The sequence below is a fragment of the Zonotrichia albicollis genome, chromosome 28 (genome assembly GCF_047830755.1).
Source record: "Zonotrichia albicollis isolate bZonAlb1 chromosome 28, bZonAlb1.hap1, whole genome shotgun sequence".
In the NCBI taxonomy this organism is placed as follows: domain Eukaryota; kingdom Metazoa; phylum Chordata; class Aves; order Passeriformes; family Passerellidae; genus Zonotrichia; species Zonotrichia albicollis.
Genome location: NC_133846.1, coordinates 5,429,076 through 5,447,490, shown reverse-complemented (window position 1 = coordinate 5,447,490; position 18,415 = coordinate 5,429,076). Strand labels below are relative to the sequence as shown.

Below are 18,415 nucleotides of genomic sequence, written 5' to 3'. Positions count from 1 at the left end.
GGGTGTTAATGAGGGCCTGGGGGAGGGTGGGCTCCAGCACCCCAAATTCCCAGTGGTTGTCTCCAAGCTCCACTACCCCAAATTCCCAATGACTGTCCCCAGGTTCCACCATTGCAAACTCCCAGAGATTGTCCTGGGGCTCCAGCATCCCAAATTACCAATGATTGTCACTGGGTTCCATCATCCCAAATTACCAATGATTGTCCCCGGGTTCCAGCACCCCAAATTCCTGAAGATTGTCCTGGGGCTCCAGCACCCCAAATTCTGGGCTCCAACATCCCAAACTCCCAATGATTGTCCCCAGGCTCCACCATCCTGAATTCCCGGTGATTGTCCCTGGGCTCCAGCACCCCAAACTCCCAGAGATTGTCCTGGGGCCCCAGCACCCCAAATTCCAGGCTCCACCATCCTGAATTCCCAATAATTGTCCCCAGGGCTCCAGGATCCCAAGTTCTCAGAGACCATCCCAAGGCTCCACCATCCCAAATTCCCAGAGATCATCCCTAGGTTTCATCATCCTGAATTCCCAGCGATTGTCCCTGGATTCCAGCACCCCAAATTCCTGGCAATTGTCCCCAAACTCCCAACGACTGTCCCCAGGCTCCATTATCCTCAATTCCCAATGATTATCCCAAGGCTCCACCACCTCAAACTCCCAGCAACTGTCCCCAGGCTCCACCATCCCAAATTCCCAGTCATTGTCCCCGGGTTCCAGCACCCCAAATTCCCACTGTTTGTCCCCAAACTCCATTACCCCAAATTCCCACTGTTTGTCCCCAAACTCCATTTACCCAAAACTCCCAGCGTTTGTCCCCAAACTCCATTACCCCAAATTCCCACTGTTTGTCCCCAAACTCCATTACCCAAAACTCCCAGCGTTTGTCCCCAAACTCCATTACCCCAAATTCCCACTGTTTGTCCCCAAACTCCGTTACCCAAAACTCCCAGCGTTTGTCCCCAAGCTTCACCACCCCAAACTCGCAGTGCCTGTCCCCAGCAGCAGCTCCCAGTTTAATCAGCCCCAGCCCCAGCTCCCCGCCCAGTTTGGGGCCGTTTGGGTAAAAGGCGGCTGCAGCTGCAGCGCTCAGGGATCGCCAGTGACAGGGACAGCCCATCCTGGATGTGCCAGCCCTTCCCTCGGCCAGGCACAGCGAGGCACTGACCCAGGTAAGGCTCAGGCAGCTGAGAAAAACCAAAAGGAGGTTTTCCAACCCTCCTTCCCCTCTGCAGCCCCAAAGGAACTGGGGGAAATTCAGCGTTTTCCCATATTTCATTCTTGTGGTGTGTGGGGAGCAGAACGTGACAGGGCCGGGTCCCATTTAAAGCAGAACTGAATTTGGGTCGGTTTTCAGAACTGAATTTGGGTGAGTTTTCAGAACTGAATTTGGGTGAGTTTTCAGAACTGAATTTGGGTGAGTTTTCAGAACTGAATTTGGGTGAGTTTTCAGCCGTTTCCTGGTTCTGTGGGTACTTTGAGAGCACCATGAATTGTCAGGTGAAGGAATTGTTGCTCGAGGTGGTGTTTGGGGTGTTTGTTCCTCGGTGAGGTGGGAATTTGGCACTCCCAAGCACGGTGTGGTGACAACAATAACCGCGAGCTAATTAGCAGAGTGTTAATTGTGAGCTGAAAGCCAAGCAGAGCCTGTGGAGCTCGGTCCCATCCCCTATTCCCCATTTCCGTGGTTCAGGGGCTGCTCCTCCTGCATTCCTAAACCCCAAACCCTCCCAGGTGCATTGTGTGCCCGTGCTGACAGCTCAGAACTGCTCTGCTGGCAGCTCCTGCCCAGCATTCCTGAGAAATGTTAATCAGGGTTTAATTCCTGCACGGATCCTGAGGGAAGGGGAATGTGGGAACGATGGAAGAGTGGCAGCTTTGGAGCTCTGCAGGGGAAGATGCAGGACAGACACTGAATTCTGGATGTGTCCTGGTCTTACCCTGCATTGTGTGGCAACATTTTTATTATTAAAGAAAATTTTCCTTGGTTTTGTACAAAAGGAAGCCCGTGAACAAATTCAGAACCTCCCCCTGTGCAAAGGTGAGAGTTCTCTCTGCTGTGGGTTCCTGGAGCTGCTGGAAGGATTTTTTTCTGTCACAGACCTTTTTTAAAATAGAAATTAAAATAGAAACCCACGTTGAAAAATCCTGGGGAAGTCTGGATGGAGTTTGGGTTTTCATCCTGAGGGCAGCAGAGAAGGAGGAGCAGCTCCAGGAGGGATCTCAGAGCCTGCCAGCCCCAGGAGCAGGGATGGGGACAGCCCAAACACCAGAATATTGCAGTGAAAGAGTGGGGAAACCAGGGGGGAAACATCCCAGACAGGAATAATCCCCATTTCAGAGAGGGCTGAACACATTAAATCATTTCCACCTGCCTTAGGGGCTGAAACGGGACATGGAATTAGAGGATGGAAGCAGGAAAAAAACCCATCCTTTAAAAGTGATGCTGTGATTTTGCTTTTAACTCAGCGCAGGAAAAGAGCGATTCCAAGCCCCTGAGGGACGATGTGGGCTTACAGCGTGGGCTTCACCGTCCTGCCCCACGTGGGAGGGTTCCTTGGCTGGTTCCTCAACAGGAAGGAGATCCCAGCGTGGTACGAGAAGCTCAAAAAACCTTCGTGGTGCCCGTCCCGCAGAGTGTTCCCTGTGGCCTGGACCATGCTGTACACGGGCATGGGGTGAGTGTCCTGTCCTGCTGTCCTGCTGGCCCTGGCACAGCCAGAATGGCCCTGCCAGGCTCTGAGTGTGTCCTGGACCATGCTGGACATGGGCATGGGGTGAGTGTCCCATCCTGCTGGCCCTGGCACAGCGCTGAGCCCTGCCAGATGTGACCCTGTCCTAGCCAGGTTTGACCCTGTCATGTGTGACCCTGTCCCTGCCAGATGTGATCCTGTCCCAGCCAGGTGTGACCTTGCCAGATGTGACCCTGTCCCAGCCAGGTGTGACCCTGTCAGGTGTGACCCTGTCCCAGCCAGATGTGATCCTGTCCCAGCCAGGTGTGACCTTGCCAGATGTGACCCTGTCCTAGTGAGGTGTGACCCTGTCAGGTGTGACCCTGTCCCAGCCAGGTGTGATCCTGGCACGCTGCAGGCAGTGCCACAGCCTTGGGGATGCCACCACCAGCTGTGGCACTGGGCAGAGGCCAGGAGCCACTTTGGTGTGACAGGGGAGGTTTGGGAGCAGGGAGGAACAGGGAATTGTGGAATGGAATCATGGAACAGCCCCAGCTGCAAGGGGAACATCCAGTGCAGATGGGTGATCCCAAAATCCCACCCTGGCCATCCCTGGAGAAGTGTCCAAACTCTGTGGAGCTCTGGCAGCCTCGGGGCTGTGCCCATCCTCTTCCTCTGGGGGAAGAACCTTCCCTGATTTCCAACCTAACCCAGCCCAGAGCTGTCCCCTGGGCCCTGTCCCTGCTCCTGCATCCTGCAGTGCTGCCAACCTCTGCTGGGGCACACACAGGGGCAGGAGGGGCTCTGTCCCTGCCCAGGGTGGCACTAACAGCTGTCCCTCCCCACAGCTACGCCTCCTACCTGGTGTGGAACGACCTGGGGGGCTGCAGCAGCAAGGCCATCGTCCCCATGGGGCTCTATGGGGCTCAGCTGGTCCTCAACTGGGCATGGCCACCCCTGTTCTTCGGTGCCCACAACCTCAACATGGTAATGGGGCTTCCCTGCTGGTTTTGGGGCGCTTTGGGGCCGTGCTGAGGGGAGTGAGGTGGGAATTTGGGGCTGCAGCCACACACAGGTGTCAGCCCCTGCAGGCTCGCTGTGATAGCCGGGGTGGGGAGCGGGGCTGGGCCCTGCCAGGGCTGCACCCCCAGTTAAGGGTTGGGGCTGGGAGATAAAGCCCTTTGTGGGGTCACACCCTGGGTGACAACAGCACTGTCACATCCCTGAGGGGAGCAGCTCTGGGGGCTTATCGGGCACAGCCAGGGTGGGGCTGGGCAGTGCCACACCCGGGCAGGGCCACCAGGATGTGCCTCAGGTGCCAAGGCCCGAGGTGGCAGAGGCACAGCTGGGTATTGGCGTTTCCACCTGGATTTTGTCACTCTGGGGGTGAAAGGTGCAGTTGGGGGGTTTGTTCAGTGGCCCCCAGCATGAGCAGGTTCTGTCAGCAAAGGGGACAGTGGCCATGAGCAGGGTGGGATTCCATAATGAGCAGAGCACATTAATTACTCGTGGTGTCACACACTCAGATATCTCTGATCAGAGCCCAGGGACAATATTTGGGTCAGGGTCTCCCCAGTGCCAGCCCCCCATCCCTGTCCCAGCTCCCCACCTGTACCTGGGTATTTTGCAGAGTTTGTTCAGTGTTCATCAGCACGAGCAGGTTGTGTCAGCAAAGGGGACAGTGGCCACGAGCAGGGTGCTCATCTGCAGGATTCCATCATGAGCAGAGATGAGCTCATTAATTAATTACTCATGGTGTGACACACTCATATGTCACTGATCAGAGCCCAGGGACAATATTCGGGTTGGGGTCTCTCCAGTGCCAGCTCCCCATCCCTGCCCCATCTCCCCTATCCCCGCCCCATGTCCCCCATCTCTGTCCCATCTCCCCCATCCCTGCCCCATCTCCCCCATCCTTGCCCCATGTCCCCCATCCTTGCCCCACCTCCCCCATCCCTGCCCCACCTCCCCCATCCTTGCCCCATCTCCCCATCCTTGCCCCATCTCCCCCATCCCCGCCCCATCTCCCCCATCTCTGTCCCATCTCCCCCATTCCCATTCCATCTCCCCCATCCCCGTCCCATCTCCCCCATCCCCGTCCCATCTCCCCCATCCCCGTCCCATCTCCCCCATCCCCGTCCCATCTCCCCCATCCCTATCCCATCTCCCCCATCCCTTCCCCATCTCCCCCATCCCTGTCCCATCTCCTCCATCCCCGCCCCATCTCTGCCCCATCACCCCCATCCCTTCCCCATCTCCCCCACCCCTCCTGGGTCCCGGGGCCGTTCTGGCAGCCCGGGCCGGTCGGTGCCGCGTTCCCCAGCCCTGTGTCCCCCCTGTCTCTGTCCCGCAGGCTGTGATCGATGTGCTGTGCCTGGACGGGCTGGCCCTGGGCACGTTCTGCTCCTGGTACCGCATCAACCGGCTGGCAGCGCTGCTGCTGCTGCCCTACCTGGGCTGGCTGGCCATGGCCACCTGCCTCACCATCCGCATCTGGAGGGACAACCCCCAGCTGAAATCGGGCAAGAGCGACTAAAATCTCTTTTTGTCAGTCCTTAACTGGCCTGAGGTGTGCCGAATTTACAGGGGAAAAAAGCGTGTTCACTTCCTTTTCCAATGAGGGGGAGAGAGAAATGATGCATTTGAATTTATCTTATATATATACATACATACATATACATATATATATATAAAACTTGATTTTTCAAAGAAATTACTTGATTTTTTTAAGAAATCACTTGATTTTTCAAAGAAATTACTTGATTTTTCGAAGAAATTACTTGATTTTTAAAAATATATATATTACTTGATTTTTTAGAAAGAAATTACTTGATTTTTAAAGAAATTATTTGATTTTTTAAAGAAATTACTTGACTTTTAAATATATATATTACTCGATTTTTAGAAAGAAATTACTTGATTTTTTAAAGAAACCACTTGATTTTTAAATATATATATTCCTTGATTTTTTAGAAAGAAATTATTTGATTTTTAAATATATATTCCTTGATTTTTAAAGAAATTACTTGATTTTTTAAATATATATACTTGATTTTTTTTAAGAAATTACTTGATTTTTAAATATATATATTCCTTGATTTTTTAGAAAGAAATTACTTGATTTTAAATATATATTCCTTGATTTTTTAGAAAGAAATTACTTGATTTTTAAATATATATATATTCCTTGATTTTTTAGAAAGAAATTACTTGATTTTTAAAAGAAATTACTTGTTTTTTTAATCACTTGATTTTTTTTAATTACTTGTTTTTTTAAGAAAATATTTGATTATTTTAAAAAAAATTTCTCCTTTTATTTTTTCGCTCTTTGTGCTGTTGCTGCATGTTCTGTATGCCCCAGTTTGTGTTTCAGCCCTTTATCTGCCAGCAGGGCTGGCTCTTGCTCTGCTGCTGGCTGCAGATTGGGCTCTGCCTCCTGTTTGGGGGATAAAGCAGCAAAGAGCAGCACCCAAATGCTTCCCCCAAGAGAAAATTCCTCTTTTCCACCTCCATGGAAATCCTGAGCAGAACTGAAATCCTCACAGCAGTGCCTTTGAAGAAAACTTCATTTTATTATTTTTTTTTTTAAGTGCAGAGACATGAGAGTGTGTAAAATTGGTGAGCCTGCTCCCACTGCCTCAAAGGTTGTTCTAATTAATAATATAATTAATTATATGATTGGCAAAAAAGCGGAATCTGTCAGGTGCAGTGCAAGTGCCTCATCCTGGAGCATTTCTGTGCAATTATTAATCAGGAAAGGTTAAAACAACGGGAATTCCAAAGGAATGGGATGGGATCGGACACAAGGGACTCATCCTTGTTTTCCCCTTTTCCCTAGAAAAGCTCTGGTGTCTCCAGACAGAATTTACATCATTTTTAACTGCTAAAAGCGCTAAATGTAAAAGAGAAGGGGCACGTGGATCTTATCCTGGCACTGGCTGTAATTAATTGGGGCTGTAATTAATTGGGGCTGTAATTGGGGGTGGGGGGGGCTAAGCTGGGGCTGTAAAATTGTAATAAATTGTGTTTGCTTTGAATAAAACGAGCTGTTGGTTCTTTGGAGAATAATTAAATAAATAAATCCAAAAAATTTTTTAAAAAGAAAATAAAATGAAAGAAAATTTTAAAAATTAAATAAAAAAAGAAATTAAAAAATATATCCTATTACACTTCAGAGCTTTCTTTTCTGTGATACCACTGCTCTTATTTACAGCTCCTGTGTCTCCCAGCAAGTCCCTCATGCCAAAGGACAAATGTAAATTATTTTTCCCTCAAATGAAGGTGGGCTCTGGCTGCAGGTTGGATTTGGGGGAGTTCAGGCTGATTTCAGGGAACAGGGATGAGCAGGGCCATGCAGAGAAGGCAGGAGGGATTAAAGGAGCCTTTATCTCCTTTTGGAAAAGGGAGAGAATTATTTAAATCTCATTTAAATTGATGGCTCTGGATCTGGCTCATACCTGCGACTCTTTAATAACATTTCCAATTAAATAGATGAATGCATATTTGATCAGCTTTCATAAATTGGGTCGATTTCCCCTTCCCACTTTTTTCTGCAGGCAAAGGAAAATCTGAAATGAAGATTAATAGATTTTTTCCCAGCTGCTGGGACTGGCTGCCTTGTTCTTGTTTTCCTTCCAGTTTCTCCTCCTCCCAGCCCACCTGTAAATGCAGAAAGAGCTTTTCGTTGCCTCCTGCCTCTTCTCACAGGCAGCAAAAATAGCAAATATTCCTCCCTGTGCTATCCAGGGCAACTTGAAATCAATTGGGAAAATTAAATTCAGTGAGACACCCTCCTGTATTAATATTTAAAGCATCATTTGGTGCATTTGCTGTTTAAACAGATACACTGAACCCCCTTGCATAAAAATAACTTTAATGACATTTCAAAGTCATCTGGAGGGTTTCTTGCCCAGACTGTGCAGCACAGCCCCAGAGCAGCCTTGGTTCCACAGAATCCTGGAATTCTGGAATGGTTTGGGATGGAAGAAGAGAACCAAAGGAAGGGAGGAGGAAGGGAAGCTGTCAGTGTTTATTTATTTATTTGTCCCGTAGTTACAGCTGGAAAAAGCAGGAGGGGGCTGGTGCCAGACAGCGTCTCCAGGGAGACATTTGTTAGTGCCACCAGCTGTCCCTCGGCATGGAGAGCAGGGCTGAGCCATGACTCACCCAGCCAGGCTCCCATTTCACTCTCCCATCCATCCCAAAATGTTCCTGAGGCCCCACAATGCCATTAAAGCTGCCTGTTCCTGGCAGGGGCTGTGGCAGGCAGGTGTGGCTGGTGGGGACAGCCAGGTTAACTCCAGGGATTGCTGCTGCAGGGACAGGGACAGCTGTCACTGTGGGGCACGAAATGACACGGACACGCAGCTCTCTCAAGGGTAAAAAGAGAATATTTCATTTCTGACTGCAACTTTACTAGATTTCCGGCATTTATAGATTTAGTTTATAAATTTAGATTTCATTTCTGACTGCAACTTTTCTAGATCTCCAGCATTTATAGATTTAGGTTATGGATTTAGATTTCATTTCTGACTGCAACTTTTCTAGATTTCCAGTGTTTATAGATTTAGTTTATAGATTTAGATTTCATTTCTGACTCCAACATTTCTAGATTTCCAGCATTTATAGATTTAGTTTATAAATTTAGATTTCATTTCTGACTCCAACATTTCTAGATTTCCAAAAGTGACAGTGGATTGGAGGGTGACAGGGCCACCTCTCCAATGACACTGGAAAAACCAACAGTCCATCAAATTTCTCCTCCTCCATAAAAGAATGCAAAACAATGAGTTATTTACAGAAAGTGTGTGAGAAAGTTTGTTACAAGGATGTAAACATCAGAAGGCTTAGAAAAGCTTAATCAGGGTGACAGCCTGCAGGGGACACAGGGCTGCAGAGATCCCTGTCTGGGGACAAAATCCATCAGAGCGCTCAGAGGTGCCTCTAAAGCCACTGAAAAAGCTGCTCTGGGCTTGGATGGATGCAGGATCGTCAAAATCCAAAATTCCAGCAGTTGGAGATCCAAAATCCACAATTCCAGCAGAGTCTGGAAGCTTCTCCCAGCACAGGCTGTCCCTGAGGCCTGTCCTGGTGTCCCTTGTGGGTGAACTGTGATCCCATGGGAGGGCTGAGGGAGCTGGGAAGGGTTTGGAGAAACCTGGAAAGGGTTTGGAGAATCCTGAGGGAGCTGGGAAGGGTTTGGAGAAACCTGGAAAGGGTTTGGAGAAACTTGAGTGAGCTGGGAAGGGTTTGGAGAGAATCCTGAGGGAACTGGGAAGGGCCTGGAGAATCCTGAGGGAGCTGGGAAGGGCCTGGAGAATCCTGAGGGAGCTGGGCAGGGTTTAGAGGGTCCTGAGGGAGCTGGGAAGGGTTTAGAGGGTCCTGAGGGAGCTGGGAAGGGTTTGGAGGGTCCTGAGGGAGCTGGGAAGGGTTTGGAGGGTCCTGAGGGAGCCGGGAAGGGTTTGGAGGGTCCTGAGGGAGCTGGGCAGGGTTTGCAGGGTCCTGAGGGAGCTGGGCAGGGGCTCAGCCCGGAGCAAAGGAGGCTCAGGGGGAATTTCTGGCTCTGCACAACTCCCTGCCAGGAGGGCACAGCCGGGGGGGATTTGGGATCTCATCCCAGGGAACAGGGACAGGAGGAGAGGGAACGGCCTCAGGCTGGGCTGGGGAGGCTCAGGTTGGACACCAGCAGGAATTTCCTCATGGAAAGGGCTGGAAGGGGCTGCCCAGGGGGGTTTGGAGCGCCCATCCCTGGAGGTGTCACCTGGAGGTGGCACTGAGGGCTCAGGGTGGGGATTGATGATCCCAGAGGGTTTTTATGAACAAATTCAGAGCCAAATCGATAAAATATGAAATCAGCAGGGAGAGGGACAGGTGGAGAGGAGCCTCAACACAAACTCTGCGATTTGGGGACACATTTGGGGTCACAAACAGGCCCCAGAGCCCTCACCCACCCGCGGCTCGGACACAGCAGCTCTGTGGTGCCCTTTTATATTTTTGGCTGCAGTGGGGGTTGGATCATGGCTGCTCCAAGCACTGCCCTAGAAGGAGCTGGGGAGCAGCTGGGAAGGGCTGGAGACAGGGGGAGCCTCGGTGCCACATTCCCCAGATTAGATTAGAGCTCAGCCCTCGCAGGGGCCAGGCCAAAGCTGCAGCAAAACTGGGACCCCAGCCATGAAGAGCTTCCAAAAATAAAGCAGAGTGGGTCAGAGGGACTGTAGAGGGGTGAGATGCTGCTTGAAAATACCGGGATTAGGAGGAAATGAGCTGTCAGTCATTGGGAGAGGATTCCCACCCTAAAAGCAGCCCCTGAAATGTCAGAGGTGACAGCAATGGGACAGGGGAGGTGGAATCTGAGCGTTGTCACCACACAGGAGGCAAAACACCACCCCTGCCCTGCAGGAAAGTATTCTGGGCTTAAAAAGAAATAAAATCCTGCACCGTGGAAGATATATGTTCCATGGATAGGATGTCTTGAAATTTGTCAAATCCTTGCTTGGGCTGTCACCACTGCCAGCTCTGTCACCTAAACAACACCACCCAAACAACAACTCTTCAAAGTCCCCAAAAACTGCATCCATGGTGGCATTGGGGAAGGCTACAAAGGATATCCAGCCCAGCAAAGGCAGGGTGATGGCAAGGGGGCTGGGAAAAGCAGCCAGAATTAATTATCTGTGATAATTTGTTATTAATTTTCTCTGATAATAAATGGCCTGCCTGGTGGTGCGGATTTATTTCACTTTGTGATGGTGCAGCCTCCTGCCAAGGCTCTAAAGAGCTGAATTTAACAGGATCACAAAGGCTGACTTGGCTCCAAAGCAGATATTCCCAGTGATTTGATTTTTATGGAACTCCTTCTCTCCTCCTCAAACTAAGAGCAGGTTTTTCCACTAATGCTGACTGAATACTCCATCAAATACAGCTGAATATTCCACATTTACTCAAAGTTTGCTGCCTGGTGGGTTCTGAGCAGAGCCCACAGGTTTGATTTCCAGTGTGCTTTGATTCCAAAATCCTGCCCAGCCATACTTTTCCCACCTCCTTTGCCCCATGGCACGGCAAGGATTGGTCCCTGGGAAAACCTCACCCAGGTTTTTAATTAAACTTGGCTCAGGCAAGATTGGTACAAACTGTAAATTATTGAAATTCAGAGTGAGATGCTGGGAGAGTTTCATATAATCCTGAAGGGAACAAAAAAGAGAGGGAAAAGCCCCTCCAGCCCAGATACACCCAGTGCACTGGGAACTTCTGGAACACTCAGGAGGAAAACGCAGAACAATGGGAGAAGCAGCACTGCTGCCCACTGGGAATTCCAGCTGGAATTCCAAATATCTGGGAGAAGGTTCTGGCTTGGATTTACAGCTCCAACCAGGAGATTTCCCCCTGCATGAGCAGGGTGGGAGGAACCACAGGATGCTCCAGGTGATCCAGGAAGCCAAACCCACCAAAACCAGAGATTTTCCAGCAAAATGACCACGACCCTTTCCCCTCTTGCCTGAGCCAGGCCAAGCTGGGCTGGTCCCTCAAGGTCAGCCGTGGAATCCTCTGGCAGAGGAGGGAGAGGGCTGTGAGAGCAGGGGGTGCCCCGTGCCAGCCACCCGTCACCCCTCGGGATAAATACATGCCAGAGCTTCCAGGATTTTCCATCAGGGAAATTTGGGCTCCTCCCGCCCACTGAGGAGTTGTCACTTGGTTTGAAATTAAAAAGGGGAGCAAAAGGGGCTGCTGAAAGGAGCTGGAGAGAGCAGGGGAAGGAGGTGACACCTGAGAGCCCTGGGTCACCCAAGCCTGTCCAGCCCCTGCCACCGGCGCCGCTTTGTTCCATATTTAGTTCCTGACAACTGTGCCTGGGGCAGGAACTCCCAGCTCTGTTTTCCCTCCTCCCTCGGCTCCCAGAGCTCTCAGAATTTGCTCTTTCTCTCTCCCAGTGGCCACAGCTCGGTCCCAGCGTCCTGGGGAAGATGGCAGAGAAGCAGGAGGAGCCCAGCAATGCCCAGAACGGGGAACCCGACAACGCCGAGGAGGGCGAGGGGAAGAAGAAGAAGGTGAAGAGGGAGGACCTGCCACCCTTTGAGATTGTCACAGGGTAAGAGACTGGGATTTAAATATGGAATTGGGGGAGTTCAGTGAGCTCTGTCTCAGCTTTTAGGTCGGCCAACACAAGCAGCATCTTGTGCAGCGCGTTTTGGAAGAATCTGAAAGGGTTTGGATTTATTGTGGGATTTCGCTCTAAGTTTTGCTGACTTTTAGAGGAAGGGCTCCCACCAGGCAGGCAGAAAAGTGCACTTGTTTGATAGAACAGCTCTGTTTCTGCAGTGCTGGCTCCCCCCCAGCCCCACTGACAGGATGGGGATGGAGGTGCTGGCTTTGATGAGAGCTCAGTATTGATTTCTCGCTGTGATCAATGGCTCTTGTCTGAGAGTTTCTCCACCTGTGGATCAGGAAAAACACCCCTGCTATGGCTGATTGGCTTGATGGGCCTGAGGGACAGATTTTTCAAGAGACCTAAAGGTTCACATTTTCAAGAGCTCCACAGCCACAGCTGGAACCTGACTTTCATAAAGAAACCAAAATGCCCAACTTGCAGAAAAGCTCCAAAACAAGAGGCAGTTTTGAAGGCAGCAGGGCAGCAGGGAGCCTGGCCTTTGGAAAAGCAGGATATCCCAGGGCTCTGGTGGAAGCTGAACTCAGCCATAATTGACAGCTGCAAGGAGGAAAAGCCCTGGGTGTCTGTCCCTGGAGGAGCAGCAGGATGAATCCTTCTCCCCTCATATTTCCCTCATCACCAAAGAAGTGTCCCAGCAAATAAACCAAACCCAGGATTTCTTCCAGCTCCTTAAAACTAAAAATTAAAAATTAAAGCTTAAAACTCAGGCCTTCAAAATATCCCCTGGAATCCTGCTGGCTGTTCCATGGGCCCTGCAGGTGAAATTGGGCTGCTTGTTCCAACCAGGATGAGTGAGGCAGGACAGCAGCCCTGCCACAAAATTGGGTTCCATTCCTGCTCAGGAGAGGAAAAATCTCCATTCTCTTCTCAAAATGTGAAAAAAATCCCTTCTTGGGGCAGTCTCTGTCACACATAATCACAGAAATAAATGATTAGCAGTGGCTTTTAAGGAAAGAACATCCCTCTGCTAGGAATGGAGCTAAATTGTGAATATAAACCACTGGGCCAAGTTCTGAACACTTAAGAAATGTCCTAAAATGAATTTTAATGAGGAAATGGGGTTTTCTAGCCTTGGAGCACTCAGCCTGCAGATAGAAATGCTGAGGGACTGAGCAGGATGTCCAAACTTCCCTGCTAAGCCCAAGACTCTGGGCTAACCATGGCTGGAAAAGTCCCTCAGCACCACCCTGCAGTTCAATCCTTTATTGGAATGCCACGGATGTTCCAGGATTTGACAGGATTTTCCACCCTGCAGAGGGGACAGTGAGGAAATGAAACAAAAATCCCAAAGGAGCCCCAAAGAGGTAGAGGAACCCCAGGGAATTTTTTAGTTTCATTTTAAGGAGGACACCAGGAGATCAGGCCAGGCTTTGACCTGGGATCACCACCAGGGTTTTTGCAGTGATTTACAAATTCCCAGCCAATCAAGGCAGTCATGGGAGTGATGAGGAAACACAAGGGCAGCCAGGGAAGAAGCACTTAAACCCAATTAAATTGCATTTCAGCTTTAGCCCTTGGATTAGGGGCATCTCAGGACTCCCAGCCAAGTTCTCTCTGCTGCTCACAGCTCCAGGAGGAGTCTGGTTCCAGGAATCCCTGGGAAGCCAATTACTCTCTTTAAGAATATTATTTTTTGGCTGAACACAGCCTGTAATCCCAATCTGGGAGCATTTCCTGCCACCTTTATTTCCACTTTCCCCAGGTGTAAATGAGGCTCCTTGTAGGAATAATTCATTGTTACTCTTTTAGATAATCCCCATTTTTATTTCCTTATTAGATGTTTCCCTTCTCTCCTGTGTGACAGTGCCAGGGTCACACTGGGTAGCTGCTCTTTCCTCCAGCCCATCTGATTTCAGCAACTTCAACCCCAGACTGAAGATTCTGCCTCAAAATTCAGTTGTTTTTTTTTTTTTTTTTTTTTTTCTCAATATGATCTATCACTTTGCCACCCAGGGGAAACTGACAAATTAGGTTGGAGCATTTAGAAATCCCTAAAAAATGTCATTTAATGATGCTTTTCAGGAGAGGTTTCCATTTTGACCTTTCCTCTCCTCAGGTGAGCTGTGCCACCCCAGCCTGGTGTCAGAGCAGGGGTTTGTATTGAGAATATTGGGGAATTCAGAGTTTGTGAACAGTTTTTAAATTATTTCCATAAACATTTTCACTCTCCAGCAGGCTGGAGCCAGGTGGGGATCAGCCTCTTCTCCCAGACAACAGGATGAGGGGAAATGGCCTCAGATTGTGCCAGGGGAGGACATCAGGGGGAATTTCTTCACAGCAAGGGTTGCCAGGCACTGGAATAGACTCTGAGTGTTGTTTCTATTCCTTCTTGGAACGTTATTAATTGAACTAATGCAGACTCCAAAGTGCTGGGAGCAGAGTGGAGGTGAACATCCCAGCTAAGCCCAGGCACACGCCGAGATCAGCAAGAAAATCCATCAGGAAGGGCTGGCTAAATGCAGCTCCCAGCCAATCCAGCCTGATCAATCCATCTGGAGCAGGTTGCTGCTGCTTCAGCTGTTCCATGAAAAGCCAGAGCCAACCTCGTCACTGCTGTGACCCCTTTGCTGTCAGAGAGTTAAATCAGGGATGAAATTCCCTGTGCCTCTGATGTATTTAAAAACCTGATGTTATTGGGAAACCACTTCGTTGCAGGCATGGCTCTGGAATGGGTGTCTCATGTCTGCCCTTCAAAAAATCATCAATTAAAGAATCCTCAGCCAAAGAAGCACTCATTGTCCAGGATGCCAAGCAGGAAATGTGCTATTCTTGGAAGCACATGGATTTTTTTCCTACTTTTCCATCTCTTTCCCTTCCCATCTCCAGAGCCATCCCATGAGATGTTCCACCACCAGGTGATCTCGGAGTCACAGAAGGGAAGATGTAGACTATAAATTAAAAGAGTAGGTAAAGTTTATCAGTAGGGAATCCAGGAGGAAATCCACATTTCAACAGCAAAGTTGGATTTGATCCTGGATATTTTCTAACCTAAACCTTGGAACACAGAGAAATCAGGGGTGATTTGCTCATGGGATTTGGGTCATGGGTAGAGGTGACCCAAAAGTGTGACCCTCTCCTAAATCTGCCTCTGAGCCTCCTCTCTCAGCCTAAACCTTGGAACACAGCAATCAGGGGTGATGTAGAGATTTGCCCATGAGATTTGGGTGATGGGTAGAGGTGACCCAAAAGTGTGACTCTCACCTAAATGTGAGCCTCCTCTCTGCTCTCCTCTCCTCATCAAGGGAACATCTCTCAGCCTAAACCTTGGAACACAGAGAAATCAGGGGTGATGCAGGGATTTGCTCATGGGATTTGGGTGATGGGTGGAGGTGACCCAAAAGTGTGACCCTCACCTAAATCTGAGCCTCCTTCTCTGCTTTCTTCTCCCAGGGAACACCTCCCAGCCTAAACCTTGGAGCACAGAGAAATCAGGGGTGATGCAGGGATTGGGTGATGGGTGGAGGTGACCCAAAGAGCGATCCTTACCTAAATCTCCCTCTGAGCCTCCTCTCTGCTCTCCTGTCCTCTCAGGGAACACCTCCCAACCTAAACCTTGGAGCACAGAGAAATCTGGGGCAATGCAGTGATTTGCCCATGGGTAGAGGTGACCCAAAAGTGTGACCCTCATCTAAATCTGAGCCTCCTCTCTCAGCCTAAACCTTGGAACACAGCAGTCAGGGGTGAGGTAGAGATTTGCCCATGAGATTTGGGTGATGGGTAGAGGTGACCCAAAAGTGTGACTCTCACCTAAATCTGCCTCTGAGCCTCCTCTCCCAGGGAACACCTCCCAGCCTAAACCTTGGAACACAGAGAAATCAGGGGTGATGCAGGGATTGGGTCATGGGTAGAGGTGACCCAAAAGTGTGACCCTCACCTAAATCTCCCTCTGAGCCTCCTCTCTGCTCTCCTGTCCTCTCAGGGAACACCTCCCAGCCTAAACCTTGGAGCACAGAGAAATCTGGGGCAATGCAGTGATTTGCCCATGGGTAGAGGTGACCCAAAAGTGTGACCCTCATCTAAATCTGAGCCTCCTCTCTGCTTTCTTCTCCCAGGGAACGTCTCCCAGCCATCTTCTTCAAATTCCAGTTCAGGAACGTGGAGTACAGCTCGGGCAGGAACAAAACCTTCCTGTGCTACGTGGTGGAGACGCAGGGCAAGGAGCCGGTGACCAGCCGGGGCTACCTGGAGGACGAGCACGCGGCCGCCCACGCCGAGATGGCTTTCTTCAACACCATCCTGCCCACGTGCCAGCCCGGTGCCCGCCACGACGTCACCTGGTACGTGTCCTCCAGCCCCTGCGTCACCTGCGCCCAGAGGATCTGCGAGGCCCTGCGCAAGGACAAGGGGCTGCGCCTCACCATCATGGTGGGCAGGCTCTTCATGTGGGAGGAGCCCGAGATGCAGGCGGCCCTCAGGAGCATGAAGGAGGCAGGCTGCAAGCTGAGGATTATGAAGCCTCAAGACTTTGAGTATGTCTGGAAGAACTTTGTGGAGCAGGAGGAAGGGGAGGAGGCCAAGTCCTTTGTGCCCTGGGAGGATATTCAGGAGAATTTTCAGTACTACGAGGAGAAGCTGGCGGAGATTTTGCATTGAGGCTCAGGTGAGTGAGGGGGTCACTCATTAACTCTCCTCTCTTTAATTTGGGTGCCAATTTCTCTTATTGTCAGCTGAATATTGCTAACAATGCCAGGCAGTGGGATTGCCCTTCCAGGGGTTCCCCACAGCACATTCCCAAGGGATTTAGTGCTTTCCTGTCTTCTCCTCCGGGAATAAACAATAAAAAGGTTCCAGGGCCACCCGAACACCTCCCTGTTCCCCACAGGGATGATGACCAGGACAAAAGGGAGAGGATGGAGACTGAAGGGGATTTTATTCACACCCCAAAGTCTAAAAAACACCAATAAAGGAAATCCCAGTGGTTGCAGAATTCCTTTTTCTATGGGGTACTGAAGAGTCACCTCTGAGTCTCTGGGATGTCTCTTTTCCCTCCCCAGGATCAGAAAGGATCCATGAAGAGATGTGACAGACCTGGACACCTGGGCCAGTCCTGCTTCCCAAAGCTTTGATTCCAGCAGGATGGAGAACCAGCCTGTGGGAGACAAGGCCCTGTGGGACTCCAAACACACACACACAACACAGACCTCTGGTGTTTGGGATTTTTTTGGGTGTTTTTTGTTCCTCCCCCTCCCTGCCCCAACCAAACCCGTTCTGTGGTGAAAGGGATGGCAGTGATCCGCAGGCAGGCTGTGGGATCACATTCTGGGAATATTTCATGGGAAGAGACCTTAGAACAAAGCTGCTGGTTAGATAAATACATTAGAAAGAGGAAAAGAAATTGATTTAAAGGTGAAAAAGAAGTTTTCTCCCTCTGTTCTCCTCTATAGTCAGAGCTGTGATTTAATTCAGGGCCAACAGCTCTCTTCCAAATCATGATGGAGCCCAAGAACTCGATATCAAACAATGTCATTTGGGATATAAACCTGGGAAAAGCAGAGTGAAATAAAATGGGAAGCCACTGCAAAAGCCAAAACACTGTTTATTCCTTCTTCTCTACTTGCAAGAAGTCCTAAATTGAACCTGACAAGTCTGAGTTCAAGGACATCCCAGGACAGCCACACAGGGAATATTTTGTAGCTGGGAAGGGAGAACTAAATGCCAAAAAAATTTCCAGAGTACATGTTGCAATCTTTGCTGCAGCGTTGTTCTTCCCTCTCTGCTGGGGCTCTTCTCCTTTCTCTGCAGCACAGTCCTTTCTATCTTCTCAGGGGCTCCTCTTGGGCTCTCAACCCACCCCTATTTATCTCAGTTACCTTCACGAGCTACAGCTGCTGCCCAACTAAGGACCCTGCAGCTGCAGCTCGTTTGGAGTAACTTGGACACACACAGATCTTACAATACAACATATATTCAGGCCCCCACATTTCCCCCTTTTCTTTTAACAATTATACGATTACAATACACATACAGTTCCAGCTCTCAGGCTGCCACAGCTCTCGGCTGTCTGGGGGATTCCATACCTTCTCTCGATGTTTGGTTGCAGTGTTCTTCATCACGTCGGGGTCACCAGTTGTTGCAATCTTTGCTGCAGCGTTGTTCTTCCCTCTCTGCTGGGGCTCTTCACCTTTCTCTGCATCACAGTCCTTTCTATCTTCTCAGGGGCTCCTCTTGGGCTCTCAACCCACCCCTATTTATCTCAGTTACCTTCACGAGCTACAGCTGCTGCCCAACTAAGGACCCTGCAGCTGCAGCTCGTTTGGAGCAACTCGGAACCACACTGGTGTTACAATACAACATATATTCAGGCCCCCACAAGTACACACAAGTGCTGGAGAGCAGGATCATTTTCCATGTACAACAAAGCTCACAGGGATGCCATGAGCAAGGAACCAGAACAAAAACCCAGACACAAATTAGGGGAAAGACTGAATCCATGAGCAGCCTCCATGCCTGTTCTGGATCAGCTCAATGCTCCAAATTCCTCTCTGTTGTTTTTCCCAGCTACAGCAATTCCCCACCCAGCAGGTTTACAAAATATGGTCAAGGAACAAGGAGAGTAAGGATAAAGACAAACAGAACTGAGTAACC

General features: G+C 49.8%; 1 protein-coding gene across 1 annotated transcript; it reads left to right on the top strand.

Moving 5' to 3' along the window:
- The first annotated feature begins 1,042 nt into the window (after positions 1-1,042).
- LOC102061625 (C->U-editing enzyme APOBEC-2) lies at positions 1,043-18,189 on the top strand. Its single transcript, XM_074528425.1, has 6 exons — positions 1,043-1,167; positions 2,465-2,673; positions 3,516-3,654; positions 11,592-11,749; positions 15,883-16,430; positions 16,825-18,189. Exons 2-5 carry the CDS (start codon positions 2,501-2,503, stop codon positions 16,421-16,423), a joined length of 1,011 nt encoding a protein of 336 aa, XP_074384526.1. The 5' UTR covers positions 1,043-1,167; positions 2,465-2,500; the 3' UTR covers positions 16,424-16,430; positions 16,825-18,189.
- Positions 18,190-18,415: the final 226 nt, after the last annotated feature.